The sequence below is a fragment of the Ascaphus truei genome, chromosome 3 (genome assembly GCF_040206685.1).
Source record: "Ascaphus truei isolate aAscTru1 chromosome 3, aAscTru1.hap1, whole genome shotgun sequence".
Classification (NCBI taxonomy): domain Eukaryota; kingdom Metazoa; phylum Chordata; class Amphibia; order Anura; family Ascaphidae; genus Ascaphus; species Ascaphus truei.
The window spans coordinates 250,281,732-250,305,167 of record NC_134485.1 but is presented as its reverse complement, the minus strand read 5'-3'; the positions used below and the strand labels follow the sequence as shown (position 1 = coordinate 250,305,167).

The following is a 23,436-nucleotide window of genomic DNA, read 5'->3' as shown; positions in this document are numbered from 1 at the left end:
CGGCTGCCACAACTAAGTGCCTTCCCATTAGGCCCGGTTGACCCAAGAGCGCGCTAGGCCCGGGCCTAATGGAAAATCGGCCACTGGCTACAGTGCAAATAACATTATTGTCATGGTGTTTGGGTTCTGCCAAACTCATTCTGTCCGGGTTCACCGTTAGTTGGCCAAGTAGGAAACTATGGGGATCTAATCAATACCATTTCCATTCCCCTCGCTGGGGTCCTTTAGAAACACAAAGTATAACAGGGCTCCTAAAGCAAGTCTCTTCCATTTGTACCAGCCTCCATGCTCAGTATGCACTACAGGCGGGCCAATGCAGGTCAAAGTGTTCCATAGGAGTTCTATATTTTGAAACTTACTTCACAGTAAAAATATGCACTTTGACAAAACTTTTGGCCCGTGTGAGATCTCAACTTGCTGGGCAGTTTTATGTCAATGGTGGCACAAACTACGTCAAGTAAAAAAATCACCAAACGTAAGGCTGAGTCCATACAGACTTCAGCCGTGCGGAGGCGCGCGGAGGCTGAAGGAAAGCGGGTGCTTTCCCTGGCCTTAGACCGCGCGCCGTCCGGGGGCGTGTCGGGGTTTGGGCCTGTGACGTCACGGAGCTGGTTCGCCCTCATTGGGCGAACCGCTCACGTGACCGGCCCTGCGCTCCGGCGAGCTCAGAAACTTAAGATTTCTTAAGACACACGCTTCCCCAAGCGTGCGGAAGCGTGCGCGAGCCCCTGCTAAAGCCGCTCTCATTGCGGCTGCAGGGGCTCACTGCCGAGCAGCAGCGCGCCTCAGCACGCAATGCCCGAGGCCTAAGAGTAAATTCTTTATACTCGAAAGTGGCTGTTTGGGATGTTTTCAGGTGAAAATCCCTATTGACATCTATGGAAAATGCCCCGTTATTCTATGTCTGTCAAAGCGGTCATTTTGGGTTGATATAGAATTACCCCCTTATCAATGATTATTTTGAAAATATTTATTGCTAGAAACTCACAATACATATTTATGCCTCAAATATTCCTTTATATGTTCCATCCAGGACCAACGTTTCTTTATATAAATAAAGATATATTACTATACCAACAAAGGTGTTAAAATAAATGACATGACTGAATATGGATATCACCTACAGACAGTGAGTCATATTTACTTGAGTGGTCCATAAGGTGTCTAATGCCTTAGCACTGCTTAGTAAATATGGCCCTATTTATTTAAATGCAGTTCAAATGAAAATGTGTTATATACTGTACACTAAATACCATAAATACATCTGTACTGATTCTGTTGAGATTCTATATACTCATAATATATAAGGCAAGTTGTATGAGAGGGGAAGAAAGAAGTTACAACCAGTCCTGAATCAATGCTTCAGGTTCTATTTATTAGAAAATAGTTGTTGGATTTTGACCACAATAACTCACCTAACATGTGAAAAATATCAGACTCCACAAGGCTTATATTTTCTGCAACTTGCTCCAGTAACTGGAAATCAGAAAAACATAACAATTGTATATTATATGAATTATAAAAATGATTTTATATATACACAAACAGACAGAATCCGCATACACACCTAATAATAACTAGGGTATTTATAAGACCATAATCTAAACTCTATAATAGAGAAAAACAGGTCGGTGCTCTGAGACAGGGATAATTAGAATACAAAAAAAGACACAAGAAGTCTCAAAAATGAGCACTCAAAAAATCCCCCCCCAAAATAATACTTTAATGTCCTCAATTGTAACAAACTAAAACATGTTAAAACATTAAAGTACTGTATTATTTTTTGGGGGGGATTTTTTGAGTGCTCATTTTTGAGACTTCTTGTGTCTTTTTTGTATATATATATATATATATATATATATATATATATATATATATATATATATATATATATATAAAAAACAAGAATGTTCAGGGCACTCAAATAGGCAAGAGTAGGTAAAATCACTTATCTTGTCTTGGTAGTCGGGGTGCTAGCAGTGCAGCCAGGATCACTATCAGCAACAAAAATAGATAGAACAATAACCCAGAGAATCCGCAGCACTCACTGGTTAGTATCAAAGGTTACAAAGTTTAATTTATATCACAAGCATCAGGGGTACAAACAAGACAGGACGGAGCGACGATTCGGACCTCCCGGTCCTTTATCAAGCTCTTACCATGTATGTACCCCTGATGCTTGTGATAAAAAGTAAACTTTTTAACTTTTGATACTAACCAGTCAGTGCTGCGGATTCTCTTTTCTGTTTTTCTCTTCTCCTCTCTCTCTCTCTCTCTCTCTCTCTCTCCCTCATAATACAGCGCCCAAAATTAGTGAATGAATACTAAAAATGCCTAATTAAGTGAAATTGTGTGTATCATCTAATGCCAATACAGAAAATCAGAAGTGTATATCAGTATATGGGATAAACCCAATACATCGTATGAAGCTGTGTACTAAATTCAAATTCCAGATAATGATGAAATCATACAGTAACTTTTAACTGGCCTCCATCAACGACTGCTATAATCACACCTAAATGGGATCATTTATGGTTTGTATAATAATGATAAATAGATATCAGATGGAAAAATGGAGAAGTATAGCTTTAGAACAAATTCCACAAGACGGATGGGTCTGTAACACACTGAAGCAGGCAATACTGTACATTTATACTGGTTCTCTCATGGTGGCATCTGAGTTGTGGATTCATGGAAAACCGTAAGCATTATTCGTAAGATCACCACTGACTTTTTCTATAAAGAGCAATATTCACAATATTGGAAAAATTCCCTTAAAACACGTATTTAAATGTGAAATATTTCGGATTTGTTATTTACTCACTTGCTGTACTTCCCCTTTGATGAGAACATCTAGCTGAGAACACAGGGAAAACATTTCCAAAGCCACCTGCTTGCAGCTCATTTGAATCGGCTGCAAAGGCTTCTTTAGGTTGATGATCGCTGAAAAGATCAACAGAAGTAGTGTTAACAATGGCCGGCCCATTCACTTATACACACAGCAAGTAGACTGATAAACAAGTGTTGATAGAGGGACAATGGGAACCATAGGAAGCAGCGTGTATGTTCAGCACTTCACTCTAATAATGTACATGATGCATAACCGCAGAGAACTCCATTTCTCTAAAAGCTTCTTTGAATTGAGACCCAAAGATGAACCTAATTCCACCTAGCTTTTTCTGAATACTAATACAAAAGAAAAGACAGATTGGGACCTATTACTCTAGTTTAAAAAAACCTAGACGAGCTGGTTGTTTTCTGGTATTGTGGAGTATGGTGGCAAATCTACTTCCTTTATTTACATAGTTACATAGTAGATGAGGTTGAAAAAAGACGTACGTCCATCAAGTTCAACCTATGCTAAATTAGACAACAGATACTTTATCCTATATCTATACTTACTTGTTAATCCAGAGGAAGGCAAACAAAAAAACCCAGAGTCATATCATCCAATGATATCTCATAAGCGGAAAAATAAATTCCTTCCTGACTCCAAGAATTGGTAATCGGATTAATCCTTGGATCAACATCTTTCCCATGTATACTTATTTGGTATATCCCTGTATACCTTTCCCATCTAAAAAGATGTCCAACCTTTTATTGAACAAATCTATTGTATCTGCCATCACAGTCTCCATGGGTAACGAATTCCACATTTTAACTGTCCTTACTGTAAAGAACCCTTTCCTTTGTTGCTGGTGAAATCTCCTTTCCTCCAACCTTAAGGGATGGCCCTGAGTCCTTTGTACTGCCCGTGGAATGAATAGTTCTTTTGAAAGCTCCTTGTATTGTACCCGATTATATTTGTATATAGTTATCATATCCCCTCTTAGGCGCCTCTTTTCTAATGTAAATAAATCTAATTTAACTAGCCTCTCCTCATAAGTTAGATTTTCCATCCCCTTTATTAATTTGGTGGCTCTTCTCTGCACTCTCTCTAGTTCCATAATGTCTTTTCTTAGGATTGGTGCCCAAAATTGTACTCCATATTCAAGGTGTGGTCTTACAAATGCTCGGTAAAGGGGCATAATTATGTTTACTTCCCTTACAGCCATTGCCCGTTTGATGCAAGATAAGATCTTGTTTGCCTTTGCAGCTACTGCATGACTTTGGGAACTATTTGAACAGTATCTGCCATCTTCTCCTGCCTTGGCTATAAATACATGTTTTCTTATATAGCAGGTATATATATATATTATATTTTATATATATATATATATATATATATATATATATTGTATTGTATGTCTTTATTTATATAGCGCCATTAGTGTACATAGCGCTTCACAGTAGTAATACATGTGGTAATCAAATAAATAACAGATAATATAAATAACAGATCATGGGAATAAGTGCTTTAGACATAAAAGTAACATTTTGGAAGAGGAGTCCCTGCCCCGAGGAGCTTACAGTCTAATTGGTAGGTAGGGAGAACGTACAGAGACAGTAGGAGGGAGTTCTGGTAAGTGCGTCTGCAGGGGGCCAAGCATTATGTATCGTGTTTAGAATATCCACAGTGCTATTCATATGCTTCTTTAAGCAAGTGTGTCTTAAGGTGGGTCTTAAAGGTGGATAGAGAGGGTGCTAGTCGGGTACTGAGGGGAAGGGCATTCCAGAGGTGTGGGGCAGACAGTGAAAAAGGTTTAAGGCGGGAGAGGGCTTTAGATACAAAGGGGGTAGAAAGAAGACATCCTTGAGAAGAACGCAAGAGTCTGGATGGTGCATACCGAGAAATTAGGGATGAGATGTAAGGAGGGGCAGAAGAATGTAAAGCTTTAAAAGTGAGGAGAAGAATGGAGTGTGAGATGCGGGATTTGATCGGAAGCCAGGAGAGGGATTTCATGAGGGGAGATGCTGAGACAGATCTAGGAAAGAGTAGAGTGATTCTGGCAGCAGCATTTAGGATAGATTGTAGGGGAGACAGGTGAGTGGCAGGAAGGCCGGACAGCAGGAGGTTACAGTAATCAAGACGGGAGAGAATGAGGGCCTGAGTCAGAGTTTTAGCAGTCGAACAACAGAGGAAAGGGCGTATCTTAGTTATATTGCGGAGGAAAAAGCGACAAGTTTTAGAAATGTTTTGAATGTGAGGGGCGAATGTGAGAGAGGAGTCGAATGTGACCCCTAGGCAGCGTGCTTGGGCTACTGGGTGAATGATTGTAGTTCCAACAGTAATGTGGAAGGAGGTAGTAGGGCCAGGTTTGGGAGGAAGTATGAGGAGCTCTGTTTTAGCCATGTTGAGTTTAAGGCGTCGGAGGGCCATCCAGGATGATATAGCAGAGAGACATTCAGAAACTTTGGTTTGTACAGCAGGTGTAAGGTCAGGTGTTGAAAAGTATATTTGTGTGTCGTCGGCATAGAGGTGATAATTAAACCCAAAAGATGTTATTAGGTCACCTAGAGAGAGTGTGTACAGAGAAAAGAGAAGAGGTCCCAGGACAGAGCCCTGGGGTACCCCCACAGAGAGATCAATAGAGGAGGAGGAGGTGTTAGCAGAAGAGACACTAAAAGTACGATGGGAGAGGTAGGATGAGATCCAGGATAGAGCTTTGTTCCGAATACCTAGAGTATGGAGAATGTGGAGGAGAAGAGGGTGGTCCACGGTGTCAAATGCTGCAGAGAGGTCGAGTAATATGAGCAGTGTGTAATGACCTCTGTCTTTGGCAGCATGGAGGTCGTCAGTTATTTTAGTGAGGGCTGTTTCGGTGGAGTGAGCAGTGCGGAAGCCAGATTGTAGAGGGTCTAGGAGAGAATAGGTGTTGAGAAAATGGAGCAAGCGAGAGAATACAAGACGTTCCAGTAGTTTAGAGGCAAAAGGCAGGAGGGAGACAGGTCGATAGTTAGAAAAATAGGTAAGGTCAAGCTTGCTGTTTTTGAGTAATGGTATGACTGTTGCATGTTTGAAGGAGGATGGAAAGGTTCCAGAGCAGAGGGAGGAGTTAAAATGTGTGTAAGCGTAGGGATTATAGTAGGAGCTAGAGGTTTTAGGAGATGGGAAGGAATGGGGTCAAGAGGGCAAGTGGTAGAGGGAGAAGAGGAGATCAACAGCGACACATCCTCCTCTGAGACAGTGGAAAAAGACTCAAGGAAGGCAGGAGGAGAGTTAGGAAGAGGTGTAGGATGGGGGGAAGAAACAGAGGGGATGTTCTGCCGTATGGATTCCACCTTTTCCTTAAAATAGTCAGCAAAGTCCTGAGCGGAGATGGAGGAAGGAGAGGCAGCTGAGGGTGGTTTGAGTAGAGTATCAAAGACAGAGAACAGTCGGCGTGGGTTAGACTTGTGCATGTTGATTAGTGCAGAAAAGTAGGCTTGTTTAGCTTGCGAGAGGGCAGAGTTGAAACAGGATAGCATAAATTTGTAGTGAAGGAAGTCTGCGAGAGTGTGAGACTTCCTCCAGAGGCGTTCAGAGGAACGAGTGGAGGAACGCAGCATGCGCGTGTGGGAATTTAGCCAGGGTCTAGGGTTAGAAGGGCGAGGGCGGCAGAGAGAAAGCGGGGCATGTAGATCAAGAGACGAGGACAAGACAGAGTTGTACTTTCTGACCAGGTTGTCAGGGTCTGTAGCAGAGCTGAGAGAGGAGAGGGAGGAGCGTAAAGTGGACTCAAAGTCAGGTAAGTGAATAGAGCGCAGGTTTCTGCAGAACCGGGCGGTAGATGGAGGTGGAGAAGGGGAGAAGCGAGATAAAGAGAATGAGATGAGATGATGGTCAGAGAGAGGAAAAGGGGAAATGGAGAAATCAGAGAGAGAGAAGTTTTTAGTGAAAACCAGGTCTAAGTAGTGGCCATCCTTGTGGGTGCTGGCTGCAGTCCACTGTTGAAGGCCAAAAGAAGAGGTTAGAGAAAGAAAGCGGGAAGCCCAAGAGAGAGAGGGGTCATCAATGTGGCAATTGAAGTCCCCAAGGAGAAGAACAGGGGAGTCTGAGGAGAGAAAGAAAGAGAGCCAGGATTCAAAGTGAGAGAGAAAGGCAGAAGGGGGATGAGTAGAGGTAGGTGGGCGATAGATGACCGCCACATGAACAGGGAGAGGAGAGAAGATCTGGACAGTGTGAGCCTCAAAGGAGGGAAAAGCAAGAGAGGGGGGAATAGGAAGGGTTCGGTAACGGCCGACAGAGGAGAGCAGGAGCCCCACGCCTCCACCCCTGCCATCAGGGCGCGGAGTGTGGGAGAAGGAAAGGCCACCATAGGAGAGGGCAGCTTCCAGAGCAGAGTCAGACTGAGTGAGCCAGGTCTCAGTTATAGCAAAGAGAAGCAGGGAGTGAGAGAGAAAGAAGTCATGTACAGAGAGGAACTTGTTAGAAAGAGAGCGTGCGTTCCAAAGGGCACAGGAGAAAGGGAGAGAGGAGGGAGGGTGGCAGGGGATGGGTATGAGGTTGGAGGGGTTGACTTCAGAAGGAGTAGAAGTTGCATGTGGGAGGCGAGGACGAGAGCAAGTTGAAATAAGACAGGGACCAGGATTGGGAGAGATATCCCCAGAAGCAAGGAGGAGAAGCCTGGATAGAAAGAGGAGGTGTGAGGATGATTTGTAAGGGTGTTTTTTAGTGCAGGGGATATAGTTGTGTGGTGTCAGAGGACGCAGGTAAGAAAGGAGTTCACGTGAACTGAGAAGTGGTGAAGAAAGGAGAGATGGAGATATATGAATGGAGTTTGAGACATACTGAGGCTGGTAAAAAGAAGTGCATAATTTGAGAAGAAGTGAAGTCACAGCAAATATAAATGGTAAAGGCAGCATCACAGCAGTAATGATGCTGTCTGGTATTGATGATATCCTCCTTTCCAGCGTAGTTCAAATGCAGGAATCAGGGCCAGATAGGGTGCCCACTTCTTCCTCACTTCTTTTGAACTTCCTTTTAAACTTCAGTTGTTCAATAGTCATGCCACTTATAATGGGCCACTTGGATATGGGCTGCAAGCAGACTAGCTGTTCTGACTGGGTTTATATGGGCCTAAAAAGTCACCTGACAATATTGTTCTGTCTGCTTAATTAGCACATCTGAGGCACATTCAAACAAATGGTTTTCTACACAGGGTGTTCCCTGCCTAGGTGGCAACACTTAATTTGATTAGGGGTAGACAGAAAACAGCATTCAAATATGGTTTTTACCTAGCATTGGATCACTTGCATATACTATATAATACACACAGCAGAGGATTTAGAGATGGATATATATATGCAATACGATACCGGATGAGCGAATATCAGAGGCAGCATTCCACGAGGTAGTCAAAAAAGATTTGTATTTAGTGAGACATCATATCCAACGTTTCGTTCCTACACACGGGACCTTTCTCAAGGTGATGTACATACAGAGTGCAATAGAACACATATATATACCCTAACAAACCATAACAAACAGGTGCAACACATAATTTAATTCAAACTAAAACTTACATGCTAAATGCAGGACCCTCCCATTGCAACCAGGCAGTCAGGCGTTAACTGAGACGCAATGATGAATCCATCCCATGAAACGCACTCACTGCGCATGCGCGGGTCAAGGGTTATAGGCTATAAGTCAAAACAACTCCGTCGCGTGTCACAGAGCCAAAGGGGGCGCATGTAACTAATGAAACGCATATCTGCGCATACGCGAGCCGCGAGCTGGTGAAGGGAGAAGGGAAATCGTGTGCAGCTTACTATATGACCATTGCGCATGCGCGAACCGCGGGAATTAAATAAATAATAAGCGCAACTGCAGGCGAAGTGGTCCTTCGCGATCTGAGCGTCTCAGAGCAGGACTATTGATTGTGATGCTAATTAACTGTTGTGGTAGCTAATAAACAGACGTTGAACTATGTAACAACTGGCTAAAGTCAAAGAAAAGGAGGAATAAGCCTAAACAGGCTGAATAAGGCATATGTAAATGCCTAATGGTGTATAAGAGTATATACAATGTCAATGCTAGCAACATTGGCTAATGGCATCATAGGCTGGTTAATGCAATAAAAAAGCATGAGAAATGTGGCAAAAACAACACCCATATAAAAGTGCAGTACAGTGATAACCATAAATGTGAACATATATATACTGAGATGCTCTGGCTTAATTACAGAAATATACATAAATAAATCATCATACAAACTAATGACCTGACTGGTGTGGCTTCATTTGGTAAGAGCCAGACCATGCGTAACAGAAATGGCACACATAATAGATTGGTTACTGTATAACACTTAATTGGCAGAAAATGTGGTTAATTGCACCTTTGCATACAGGCGCGCAATCGGATACTAAATATATCGGATAAAGCCAAAGAGTCAGTCCAAACTAGTGGCTATAGTTCCATGTAATCATGTCATGTGGGACAACACAAGATGCCAAAAAACAGATATCAAAATAGCAATTAGCTTAATTAGTCCATATTAGAAAATAACTGGAAAAAGTCAAAAAATCAAGCATCCAATGTAGTTGATAAGGACATGGCAAAACTGGTCACAAGTTCCTGTGAAGGCAAAATGTTATAATCATGCTGGTGATAAAAACCTAATTATTTATGAGTAACGAGGTACCATGTACCCCCCTGCTGGTTAGAGGAACATCGGTGGCGATAAGAGTGCAGGGCATCCATACATGCAAGATAGATAAACAACAGTAAATGAAAATATCCAATCCATCGTGTCGTTCCTGTGCTGGAGACAAAAAGAATCCTATGATGTACAGGAAAAACGTATAAGGACGTTGTGTAGAGTATAATCCCGTCCATTTGACTCGAATCCTGGGGACGAAAGGTCACCTAATGCAGATGAGTCGTTGATTGGATCAATCCACTGAAGGAAGCAAACAGCTCGTCTGCTGAAAGGGCACGAAAGCCATGATGTGGATAGGTCACTGTCTTGCTGAGTCGGTTAGAGAAAACAGCTCAAAGCTAGGTCTTCGTTCAACCCGCGTGGACTTAATGTGTCCAGCTTATAAATGGTTCTCGCCTCCAATTGAAGTAGAGCCTTGTTGCGATCTCCACCCCTAGGGGACAATGGGACCTGCGCAATTGGCATACACCGTAGAGTAGCGAGACTGTGCTGTTTTTCTTTAAAGTGACGAGCCACCGGTTGTTGAGTAAAATCTTCCTTATTGTCTGTGTCCGCCAGTGCCTTCCTTATGGCAGACCGATGTAGACTGAGTCGTTCCTTTAGTATCCTGATGGTCTTGCCAATGTAATAGAGCCCACAAGGGCACCTGATGAAGTAAATTACATATTTTGAATCACAATTCAAAAAGTCTTTGATATTAATGCGATATCCATGATGAGGATGTGGATAGCTTTTTCCAAGAACCAAGTATTGGCAATTGACACATCCCCGGCATTTCTCAACTCCCACTGGTCTAGTCAGCCAGGACTGCTTTTTGCCATATTTGGAACTTGGATCCGCCTGTGTGAGGAAGTCTCCCAAATTGCGACCTCTGTGATAACAGAAACGAGGAGGATCCTTGAAGAATTTTCCAATTTGTTTGTCCTTGGCTAGAATGTGGGTGTGTTGTAAAATGCTGCGTCTGATGAAACTAGACGCTGTTGTGTAGGTGCTTTTGATGTTAAAGCGGTTATCGCATGCCTTTTTATTTTGTGGTTTTAGCAAGGTACCTCTCTGTATGTTCCTTGCTTTTTCAAGTGCCACAGTCACCTCAGCCCGATCGTAACCTCGTTCCAGGAAAGACTCCTTCATTTCTTCAAGTGCTGCCTCTAATCTGGAAGGTTCAGTGGTAATTCTTATTACCCTTAAAAACTGTGAGAAGGGTAAACCTTTCTTCATGGGTGCCGGATGGTGACTAGATGCTAATAGCAGCGTATTTTTGTCCATAGTTTTTCTGAAAAGTCTTGTTGCCAAATATCCATTGTCCTTGTATACGATTGTATCTAGAAAGGCTACCTCAGTGGTACCAAAGCACAATGTGAAGCGTATAGTGGTGGGTAAGCTATTTAGTGTGTCAACAAATGCAAGTAACTCTGACTCAGAACCAGACCAAACCAAAAACAGATCATCTATGTAGCGAAAAAATGTTTGCATTCATAGGAGTCCATGAATAACTTCGCATATGATGGGGCGATATTAGACCCCATTGCAGTGCCAATGAGCTGCAGATAAAAATTATTTTCACATTTAAAATAATTTTTATGTACAATCACATCCATTAGTAGCAGTAAAAAAATCATGGGGAGGACCAGTAAATGCATTAAAGCTCAGAAGATGCTCTCTGCCAGCTTCAATGCCGTCAGCATGACTGATATTGGAATATAAGATCGCGACATCCATTGTGGCCAAAATGCACTCATCTGAAATATCAGTAAGAGTGCCTAGTTGCTTGACCAGCCTATGATGCCATTAGCCAATGTTGCTAGCATTGACATTGTATATACTCTTATACACGATTAGGCATTTACATATGCCTTATTCAGCCTGTTTAGGCTTATTCCTCCTTTTCTTTGACTTTAGCCAGTTGTTACATAGTTCAACGTCTGTTTATTAGCTAACACAACAGTTAATTAGTATCACAATCAATAGTCCTGCTCTGAGACGCTCAGATCGCGAAGGATCACTTCGCCTGCAGTTGCGCTTATTAATTATTTAATTCCCGTGGTTCGCGCATGCGCAATGGTCATATAGTAAGCTGCACACGATTTCCCTTCTCCCTTCACCAGCTCGCGGCTCGCGTATGCGCAGATATGCGTTTCATTAGTTACATGCGCCCCCTTTGGCTCTGTGACACGCGACGGAGTTGTTTTGACTTATAGCCTATAACCCTTGACCCGCGCATGCGCAGTGAGTGCGTTTCACGGGATGGATTCATCATTGCGTCTCAGTTAACGCCTGACTGCCTGGTTGCAATGGGAGGGTCCTGCATTTAGCATGTAAGTTTTAGTTTGAATTAAATTATGTGTTGCACCTGTTTGTTATGGTTTGTTAGGGTATATATATGTGTTCTATTGCACTCTGTATGTACATCACCTTGAGAAAGGTCCCGTGTGTAGGACCGAAACGTTGGATATGATGTCTCACTAAATACAAATCTTTTTTGACTACCTCGTGGAGTGCTGCCTCTGATATTCGCTCATCCGGTATCGTATTGCCTATTATTTCATACAGGATTTGCAACCACCTTGATTTACCTGACGGAGTGCCTTGTTCTCATCTATTCACTATATATGTATATAAAGTATATCCACAGCACAGTATTTTGATTATTCTTACGTACAAGTTGCTTTTCAGTGGCTAACACACAAGAAGATAAAGTGACTTGCTCAAGGTCACAAGAAGTTGACAGTGGGAGTCCAACTGTGTTCACCCTCGTCAAAATCTGTGATATTACCACTGTGCTAATCCTTCTTCCGTATTGTAACTTTTTACTAACTGGCAGCTAATTCTCCCAACATTCTTCCATGCAGTGTATTTAAATACACTGAGTTACCCAAGTCCCCCCACCCCCCCCCCCCTTTTCACGTATGTCCTGGGCACAGGTCTATTCCCTCCCCCCATTCCCAAGTCCGTTCCCCCCCCCCCCCCGTTAAGCTCCGTGTTTCCCCCCTGCGTGTGCGAGGTGAGCGGGTGTAACGGATCGGGGGACACGCGCCTCTCGGCGGGTCCCAGTCACCTCAGGCCCCACGGCGGCTCTCTGCCCCGCTTCCGTGCTCCCTCGGCCTCTCACCTGTTCATCTCCCTCGCCGAGCCGTCCCTCCGCGGCACACGCCGTACTCTCACGCACGAGACCGGGGCGCGCGCACCCGATCGTCTTACCAGCCCTTCCGCTCCGCCCCCCATCGGCTGCAGGCGATTACCTTGGATTACACCGCTGTCTCCTTCCCTGCTTACCTGGACCTATCCCTGCGATCACCCAGACAAGCCTCCGCTCTACCCCTTGCTACCATTGGCCCTCCTTCCTTTATAACCCCAGTCTGTCCTCTCCTTCCTCGCTCTGCATAGCTTCTCTGTGACTCCTGTGTACAGTGTCTATGCCAAGCTCTGTTCTCGGTTACAGCTCTTGTTCCTGTCCCTGCCCCTGTTTGGATAACTTTGGATTGATCTCGGCTTGTTTGACTACGTGTACCTCGCTACACCCTGGACTCTGCTTTGGACCTCACTACGCTGCTTTCTCCTGTCCCTGACCCACGGCTCTTGGATCTGGATCTCCGTCCCTCTGGCACCCCGGACAAGTATCTAAAAAGATGTCCAACCTTTTTTTGAACAAATCTATTGTATCTGCCATCACAGTCTCCATGGGTAATGAATTCCACATTTTAACTGCCCTTACTGTAAAGAACCCTTTCCTTTGTTGCTGGTGAAATTTCCTTTCCTCCAACCTTAAGGGATGGCCCCTGAGTCCTTTGTACTGCCCGTGGAATGAATAGTTCTTTTGAAAGCTCCTTGTATTGTCCCCAAATATATTTGTATATAGTTATCATATCCCCTCTTAGGCGCCTCTTTTCTAATGTAAATAAATGTAATTTAGCTAGCCTCTCCTCATAAGTTAGATTTTCCATCCCCTTTATTAATTTGGTGGCTCTTCTCTGCACTCTCTCTCGTTCCATAATGTCTTTTCTTAGGATTGGTGCCCAAAATTGTACTCCATATTCAAGGTGTGGTCTTACTAATGCTCTGTAAAGGGGCAAAATTATGTTTACTTCCCTTACAGCCATTGCCCGTTTGATGCAAGATAAGATCTTGTTTGCCTTTGCAGCTACTGCATGACTTTGGGAACTATTTGAACAGTATTTGCCATCTTCTCCTGCCTTGGCTATAAATACAGGTTTTCTTATATAGCAGGTACTGTATATAAATATATATATATATATATATATATATATATAGATATATATATATATATGTAACGGGTATTCCCTCCTGCTTGACTCACCCAATCTCATATTGGCCTGTGTGGTCTAACCAAGCCCCATTACATGGTCGTGTCTGGTGGTGCACCTGCAGGCAACAGGACTCCTGAGTCTCCCGCATGGTGTTATTCGGGGATTGTCACGCTAGACAGGCAGCTGAGGTAGTGTGTGTGAGTCCTACCTATATCATGTGCAGCGCCTCCACCTCATCAGGATCTATGCGTCCGCAGGGAGAGTGTCCTGATGAGGAACTCCTTCTTGGTGGTGATTGCCCCTGGAGAGTAATTTCAGACTCACACCATGGGGTTCTCTTTGAACAAGACATCTTTATTGCTTGGTGTTGTATGGGCAGCCTGCCCCTTGCAGCGATCAGCTCAGCCGCACATTTCTCCGTGCTCCTTTTAAAAGGTACGCCCTCCCAACGGAGTGGGATCCCCTCTCCCTGCAGGGAGATCACCCCTGTGCCAGGTCCCTGGACACAGCTGGCCTTATTCGGCTGGACACTACTTGATGTAGAACAGGGCCTCTAGTTACGGCACTAGTGGCACCTTGATTCCACAGCAGGCTCACAACACTCTCATCCGAACTCCCCCTAACTTTGGGCAGTTCTGTGCCTTATATACCTCAGGAGGCAGGCACATCTCTGATGTCACTAACGGTGGACTCAGAGTATGTAGCCACTCCCATCCATACATAGGGCACCTCACCAGGGTGTGAGGGCAAACCTCCATCATTACTGCTGGCATCCCTGTAACTTACCAGGCTTTACTGCCAGCAGGAGAGACAACTGCAGACCATTTTACATGCATGGCTACATATATATAGATATATATATATCTATATATATATATATATATATATATATATATATATATAGATATATATATATCCACAGCACGGTATTTTGATTATTCTTACGTACAAGTCGCTTTTCAGTGGCTAACCCACAAGAAGATAAAGTGACTTGCTCAAGGTCACAAGAAGTTGACAATGGGAGTCCAACTGTGTTCACCCACGTCAAAGTCTGTGATATTACCACTGTGCTAATCCTTCTTCCGTATTGTAACTTTTTACTAACTGGCAGCTATTTCTCCCAACATTCTTCCATGCAGTGTATTCAAATCACGTTTGCTAGTGCGGTTTCACTATCACCTAAATCTGTCTTCTCTCCCCTTAAATTCTATTAAATCCATAAAATGACTCTTCATATATTTAAACTTTTATATTAATCTGCCCCTTTTCATATCTGCGCTCTAAAAATGTGCTATAGCCCTGATTCTAATCAAAGCCGTCTCTTTTCTTCCATTCACGGTTTATAAGCACTTTCACATGAGACTCTCCTCTCAGTTACTCACCCTCTGCTGCCTGTCACTGTTCTGCTGTGTCACTCTCTCTCAAGCACATATTAAATTATTTATTTATTTATAAAAATGTTTTACCAGGAAGTAATACACTGAGTTACCCAAGTCACCCCCCCCACCCCCTTTTCAAGTATGTCATGGGCACAGAGTTATGATGACAGATACATAGTTACAAATACATCGTTACATTAAGTGAACAGGGTTACACATTATACTGTACTAGCTGATATACCCAGTGTTGGCCGGGAGTTAAGTTTCCCGCTCCCCCTCTGTCTCCGCTCCCCTCCCCCGTTCACAGGTCTATTCCCCCCCCCATCCCATTCCCAAGTCTATTCCCCCCCCCCGTTAAGCTCCGTTCCCCCTCCCCCCCCGGGACACCTCACATCACTGTTTCCCCCCTGCACCGGACAGCACTCTCCCCCCCTGCACTTCACAGCACTCCCCCTCCCCTCATCACTCTCCCCCCCCCTCCAACCCACATCACTCTCCCCCCTGCACCACACATCACTCTCCCCCCACTGCACCCCACATCACTCTCCCCCCACTGCACCCCACATCACTCTCCCCCACTGCACCTCACATCACTCTCCCCCCTGCACCTCACATCACTCTCCCTCCTACACCCCACATCACTCCCCCCCTGCACCCCACATATCTGTCCCCCCCTGCACCCCACATCACTCTCCCCCCTGCTCCCCACATCACTCTCCCTCCCTGCAGCCCTCATCACTTTCCCCCCTGCAGTCCTCATCACTCTCCCCCCATGCAGCCCTCATCACCCTCCCCCCTGCACCTCACATCACTCTCCCCCCCTGCATCCCCCCTGTCCCAGGTGCTCGTTTCCCCCCCCCCCGTCCACGGCACTGGTTCCCCCCCTATCCCCGGCGCTGGTTCTCCCCCTGTCCCCGGCACTTGTTCCCCCCCCCCCTCTCTCCGGCGCTGGTTCACCCTGTCCCCGGCGCTCCTTCTCCCCCTCTCCCCGGCACTCCCGGCGGGAGAGTGTGAGGGCAGATGCGGCTGTGTGCAGGGTGAGTGGGGGGACGGCGCGGGTGGAAGGGGGAGTGCATGAGAGAGGATGCGGCGGTGCGGGGTGATCGGGAGGACGGCGCCGGTGACAGTGAGTACCCCCCCCTGTCCCCGGTGCTTTTTCCCCCCCCTCTCCCCGGCGCTGGTTCACCCTGTCCCTCGCGTTCCTTCCCCCCCTCCCTCCCAGGCACTCCTGGCGGGAGAGCACGAGGGAGGATGCGGCGGTGTGCGGGGTGATCAGGAGAACGGCACCGGTGAGCGTGAGTATGGCGCATGTTCGGGGTGAGCGGGAGGACGGCGCTGGTGGAAGGGGGAGAGCGCGAGGGCGGATAAGGGGGTGTGGGAGGGAGGATGCGTAGTGGAGTACCAGTGCAACGGGATCAAGGGAGTCAGTGTGCGGTCCTGCCAGTCACCAAATGGACAGTGAGGCCAAGAGGCGCACGCGGTTTGAGTGTGGTGTGACTGTCATGGCCTGCGTAGGCGTGGCCGTGACATCAGCCCACCCCGCAGGCCAATGAGCTGTGGCCGTTCGCCGGCCAATCCCAGGGGGCACAAACATACAGACAAACATTTTTTCACTTTTATATATATATATATATAGATAGATATAGATATGTAGCCAAGTCTCCTTGGACTAACATTCCCTGGCCTTGGTTCCACTGTAAGTCCCCATAATGTGTGGGCAGTGTGGGCATGATACCTATGGGGTCTGTTCTAATGTTCAGTGTGTAATGTTATATTGTTCAGAAGATATGAGCAATAAAGTTAATGAGTAGCTCTCATTGTAAGGAAGGGGGGTCTATGACAAGAATAGTCCAGCTTACAAGCTACTCCCCAGGGAAGGAGGGGGGTGTTCTTCCCTATAGAGTAGAGTAAGACCAGGTCCCCGCTGTAGTCGGCGGTGTGCGCGACTACGTGCGCGCCTCCCACCAGCTCCTTACCTTCTTCCTGGCTGTCCCTGGTCCCTCCTCGCTCCCTGGCTCACTGTGTACTGTGACGCGTCAGCCAGCAGGGGCTACAACAGAATTGTGTTCCTGAGCGGCGACGCGTCACGTGGTGCGCCAGGGAGCCTATGAAGAGGGGAGATCGCCAGCAGGGGGGTGGAGGATCCCGATCACCAGTTGCAGGATTTCTGTGACCTGGTTTGGAATTCTCATTAAGCTCGGTACAGTTGTCACACATGGGAAACAGCAGGACTGACCCCACAGTGCAATAGGTTCAGCAAAACACTATTATTGGGTAAAATAATCAGTTGGAAACACAAAACAGCTGCCTATATTATGTGGTAGTGATATCCAACTTGCACGGACATGGGTTCGGCAAAGCTTGGCCTGTTTCAGCACACAAAGATACATTGCTCGAGGAGTGGGGAGATGCAGGGTGACATAAACCCAGTAAATGTAATACACTGAGAATCATAACCGGGTGTGAGGAAAACAACACACACACGGCCCCCGTCGTGGCCATGCCCACCCGCCCCATTTTGGCCACGCTACCCTACGCCTGAGAACTCTGCCTGCAGACCGCAGTCTAGCGCTGTGCACACGCTGCCAGGCTCGCGTGCAGCAGCCTCCAGCGGGACCTTAGCCTAAGGGTTAGTGTGAGCAGTTGCGTCTGGAATAGCCATCAGAGAGTGAGGGTCTTCTGGAAAAGATGCCAGAGTGTGCCGACACTGAAGAGAGTTCTTCTGCTAGAGAAGTGACTGAGGCCTAGTCCCTAGGGGATAGGGTACAGTTGATATGTGATCCAGTGCATGTACGTCATTACTAAATAAACCTCAGTCATACTAACAACTGGTGTAGTCCTTGAAGCATGGCTAGTGAAAGAAGAAGTGTCCATGAGGTGCATCCTGAAGCCTCATGATCCTCTTGGACTGGAGGCGCTGACCACTAAAGAACCACCGTGAGCCTGTCCTGATGTCCTCCCCATACCATCATGGAGATCTCCTGCCTCCTGTTTACCAACCAGGTATGATATAGCAGCCACAGAACACACTGGTAGCAGCACATTTCCCAGAGAGAGGGGGAAAGAGGGCTACATATACAATACATTGCAATACATTGCATGCACAAATTAACTTTTCAACCCCTGACCTTATACCTGCTGTACAGACCAAAGTTTCTGAATGTCTCTCCGCTATATCATCCTGGATAGCCCTCCGCCGACTTAAACTTAACATGTCAAAAACAGAGCTCCTCATATTTCCTCCCAAACCTGGCCCTGCTCCCTCCTTCCACATTACTGTTGGAAGCTCTATCATACACCCAGTAGCACAAGCACGCAGCCTAGGGGTCACACTTGACTCCTCTCTCACATTTTCCTCTCAAATTCAAAAGGTAGTTAAAACCTGTTGTTTTTTCCTCCGCAGTATTACAAAGATACGCCCTTTCCTCTATTGCTCGACTGCTAAAACTCTGACTCAGGCCCTCATTCTCTCCCGTCTTGACTACTGTAATCTCCGACCTTTCTGCCTCTCACCTATCTCCCATACAATCTATCCTAAACACTGCTGCCAGAATCACTCTACTCTTTCCTAAATCTGTCTCCGCGTCTCCCTGCTGAAATCCCTCTCCTGGCTTCCTATCAAATCCCGTATCCCCCACTCAATTCTCCTCCTCACTTTTAAAGTTTTACACTCTTCTGCTCCTCCTTACATCTCAGCCCTAATTTCTCGCTATGCACCATCCCGACTCTTGCGTTCTGCTCAAGGATGTCTTCTCTCTATCCCTTTTGTGTCTAAAGCCCTCTCCTGCCTTAAACATTTTTCACTGACTGCCCCACACCTCTGGAATGCCCTTCCCTCAATACCCGACTAGCACCCTCTCTATCCACCTTTAAGACCCATCATAAAACACACCTCCTTAACGAAGCATACAGTATGAGTAGCTCCGTGGCTGATACTTTACACCTCCTACATAAACCTTGGCTCCTTGCAGACGCGCTTACCAGAACACCTTCCTACTGTCTCCATACATTCTTCCTACTTTACCAATTAGATTGTAAGCTCTTCTGGGCAGGGACTCCTTTTCCTAAATGTCACTTTTATGTCTGAAGCACTTCTTCCCATTATGTGTTATGTGTAATTTATATGATTGTCACGTGTATAACTTCTGTGAAGCGCTATGTACATTAATGGTGCTACATAAATAAAGATATACATGCATAAATACACCAGCTGTTGCTAGGTGGCAAGCCTCCTGAAGGATAAAACCCAGGAATCTATGATCTGCAAACTTGATTTGTTCTAGGGAAAATAATTGCCACCTATCAACAGCAGCCCATCCCACCGTCCCAGTGCTGCTAGGCTGACGGTTGCCTTTAGATCCTTAAGTAACCAGTCTTTTTTGTGTCTTTATTCGTAGGCTTGAACAGGAGCCCAAGATAGGATCGTCTGCCGGCTCCTAGATAAACTATGAAATAAATTGTCACAACGTTGTAGGGCATGTTAAAGCCTCATCAAGATTCTCAATTCGGTGTTCATGTCTCAGTTCTTCCTGTTTAAAATAAGTTTCTTGCTAAAGAGTTAGAAGCATCTAACATGGAACGTGTCTTATTATAGGATAAGTATATAATAAGATCTGATTTTTCCTTTATATTAATAGGGTGACACTAAGGATTGTCATCAAATCATTAAGCAATCTTCCACCGTTTGGGTTGGGAACGAGGATCGTGTGTGCTCCTGGTCACGTCGTGACTAGCATGCCTTTTTTTACTAGAGCATTATTCTTCAGGAGGCTTGCGTTCTCACCAGCTGCTGCTAGATGGCAATCATTTTCTCTAGAACAAAGAATCTTTGCAGATCATAGATTCCTGCAAACCGGGCTTACAATCTGACATGCACTGTGATGTACAAGACGCTCACATTGTTTCTTACGGTTTTTGAGTGGTACCATACCATGAAATTGTACGCTCTATGGCCAGTGATTCTTTGTCACTGTTTCTTTTCATGTGTGAAATGTACCGCTTTGCTCTATACTGTATGCAGTTTTCTGTATTTTAAATTGGCTCTGCCTCTACTGTAATGTGCAGTGTAAACAACTGGCACTATATTTAAAAAAAAAAATGATACATGCCTTTAAAAATGTGACCTCACTTTTATAGGTGATTAAAATGTGTGACCAACTGATGTTTTTAAAAAGGTGAGTGTAAAATTGCATGTATCACCCACACAAATTAAAGTGATTTAAGGGGTATGATGTTCTGGTTTTATCACTACATTACTAACCAGCATCCAGCTTTCATATTTTGCATATTAGACCCATACCATCAAAATAATACATACAAAGATGAACACACACATACCATGCAGCCTGACTGTATTGTGTTGAAGTACTACTGTACGTGCACACAAGACAGATGGATAAGATTACAAGCAGGAAGACATGCAGTCAATACAAGATGCTGCTTCTTCCACCACATCCACTACCTTTATAACATGAGTGGTACAGGCAGGGCTGGCGTAGGGGCTGAGACTGGCTCACAGCAGCCATCATTACACGGTCCTGCGCAGACAAAAACGAGAGGAGGATTTTTCCAAGTGCTCCAGAGAAGAGGTGGAATAGACCCCACAAAGAAGGAGTGGTATATTATGAAGATGCAGTAGCAGCAGTGTGATGATGATGCAGAGCTGGGGGCTGTGCAGCCAATAGCAGTAGATTGTTAAATGGCTGTAAAGGAGACATGCTCTATTCCAACTTCCACTGTTGTGGAGAGGGGAGGTAGAAGGGTGGGATGAGAGAAGAGGAGATGCCACTCTTGTGAGACCTACAGTATATCGAACATGATGGAAAGCAGTAGTGACACACAGGTTAAGGCACAAGAATAACCCTTTTTTGTTGCACGGTTATTCATTCCAATATGCAGGCACATTTGAACTATTTTGTAATACACTTGGGCAAAGACTGGAGCACTGGGAATATTTTACATGAAATACTTATTATTCCCTTGGAGGGCTATTAAAAAGTTGAGGCATTGTGCCTGATTTCATGACACCTACATTTTTACGCATAATGGGGAGAAGGTACTTTCGCTAATAAGGAGGTGAAAAGTACCCCAATGTACCCATCACCAGACTCCATATTTTAGGACAATATTGGCCAGACTTATTTTTTTTTAACGTTTTACAGCCTCTCTTACTTAACTCTTTCCGCAATGTGTTGCCGGTACTTCTGGCAGAGAGACGGTTAATGGAGATTTGCTGCAGGGTATGGTGCATTTACAGAGATGTCGATTTCCAAGAATTTATATGAATGAATTTTTGGGGTTCTAAACCCAAAAAACTTTAATGAATAAGAGATCATTCCAAATAAGTGAAACTCACTAAATATCACAGACAATTGACAGGTTTGCCTTTTTACTGCTACAGTGGGGGGCCAACAAATACTAGTATGATCATGCTGCAGATTAATGTATATTTGAGCTTTCAAGAACCCCATAAGACTCTTGTTCAGGTGTACTGTGTAATGTGAGTAGATCTGAAGCAGATGCTTACTAGGTTTTGAAAACGGATTTTCAGCTATGTCTATGAAAAGGTCAGCCTCGAATGACCAATATCAAAGAGAGTTGGAGGATCTGAACTTCTATCAGCGAGACTTCACAGGTCTTCAACAAAGAGGTACCTGCATTCTTTCAATGCGAATAGAAATTGGCACTTCTATCATTGACAAATGATGGTCGAAAGTGATTTTTTATGTATTTCATTAGTCCCTTTGGTGCCAATGAGGCTACTTAGACACTCCTTGAGAAGGCTTAGGTCGCTTGACTGGCACACAAGGGGTTAACTGAACCCGTTATATATAAATGCATTTAGACTCATGTTTTTTATATATGTATTAATTTGTTAATATTCGTATTATTGTTTTAGATTTAATGGGCCTTCAGTCACCTATGAAATGCTAAGAACTCAGGCGTCAGCTTATGTGGTCGGGTCTGTGGTTAAGTCCCCAGAAGACATTGGGCAGGCTGCCGCCAACGTATGTGGTAGGGTTCCTGCCCAGGTGAAAGCTGGGAGACAATTTATGCAGTTGAGCCTAGGCGGCCACAAAGGGGGTACTGAGATTGGAGCTTCCCTGAGCGGGGTGGTGTTAAGCTGCGGCCAGGTAGGGAGTGGGCGCGCTGGCGTTCGTGTGCTGCGCCCTGCTCGGCCGGGCGATTTGTGGCCGGCTAGGCGCGCGCTCGCCTGGGGGCACGGCCATGACGTCACGGAGCTGGTTCGCCCTCATTGGGCGAACCGCTCACATGACGCGCTTGCGAGTGGCAAATTCAAATTTGCTTGCTCTGCAAGCAGCTAAGCGCCGAGCAGTCGCAGGCGCGTGCTCACGCATTACCTCAATGTGTTTAATCGCAGCCAGTGTGAGCACGCCCGCCCGCTCAGCACCACCCTGGCCGAGACCTTAGGCAGCCATACGCAGCATAAGGCTGAGCTCAGACACAACGCGATGCGACGTGCGCGCGCACGTTCGCCACTCATTTGCTGTGTTCTGTGGGAGTTTTCAAACAGAAAACGACCCCAGGCAGCAAAGTGCTGCGTTGTCAACTGAAGTTGAAATTTCAAGCGACAGCTGCGTCACGTGCACTTCTCCAGCCAATCAGAAACACACACACTTTTTTTTTTCTTCTTAAGTTACGCCCCCAATCGCGTCATTCTGCCTGCTGGGGATGTTCACACATCGCCCAGCAGACAGAGGCTCACAAACGCGGACGCACGTCCGTGCAGCAGCCTGTCTGAGCGAGGCCTTAGGGTCTCCCCCATATTTTTGCATGACGCATGGAACGTCTGCATACAGGGACTAGCGGGCTGCCTGAGTTTGTTTGCAATGTTGTTAAGAAATAAAGCTGCGGCCTTTTGACTTCCACAAAACAGTGTTGTCTCCTTTTTAAGGTGGGCTATAAATCAAAGGGTAGGCACGTTAAGCCTTTATAGAGGTGGGTTTAGGTGTGTTGGGGGGGAGGTGCCCTGGCGAGGGCTGATAGGCCCCCTGAGGTGGGGGCAGGGTAGTGGGAGTTAACCCCTTACCTGCCAAGCAATGCCTTACTAGCCTCTCTGGTAGGCAAGGGTGATGTACATAATAACCCTTTTTTAGCCCATAGCTAGCTGGTCACTTGGGCTACTAAGGAGTTAATATATTGCAAAATAGATCAAATGTAATGAAGTTAACTTTTGTCATGTAGTGCTACATAGTATTATCCTGAAATAACAGGACCTACTGCAGCAGCTTCCACTTCTTGCACTGTACT

The 23,436-nt window shown here is 45.4% G+C and overlaps 1 protein-coding gene across 2 annotated transcripts in view; it reads right to left on the bottom strand.

The window, feature by feature from the left end:
* The window catches only part of LOC142491049 (uncharacterized), a 29,516-nt gene extending 8,751 nt beyond the window's left edge, over positions 1–20,765 (bottom strand). Inside the window, exons 1-3 of one of the 2 annotated variants that reach the window (XM_075593383.1) lie at positions 20,627–20,765; positions 2,825–2,943; positions 1,416–1,476 (exon numbers count right to left, since the gene is read on the bottom strand). In XM_075593383.1, the coding sequence (XP_075449498.1) occupies positions 1,416–1,476; positions 2,825–2,943; positions 20,627–20,693 (247 nt within the window). In that variant the 5' untranslated portion in view covers positions 20,694–20,765. The other variant, XM_075593384.1, reaches the window with a different exon arrangement.
* Between the last annotated feature and the right edge of the window lie 2,671 nt (positions 20,766–23,436).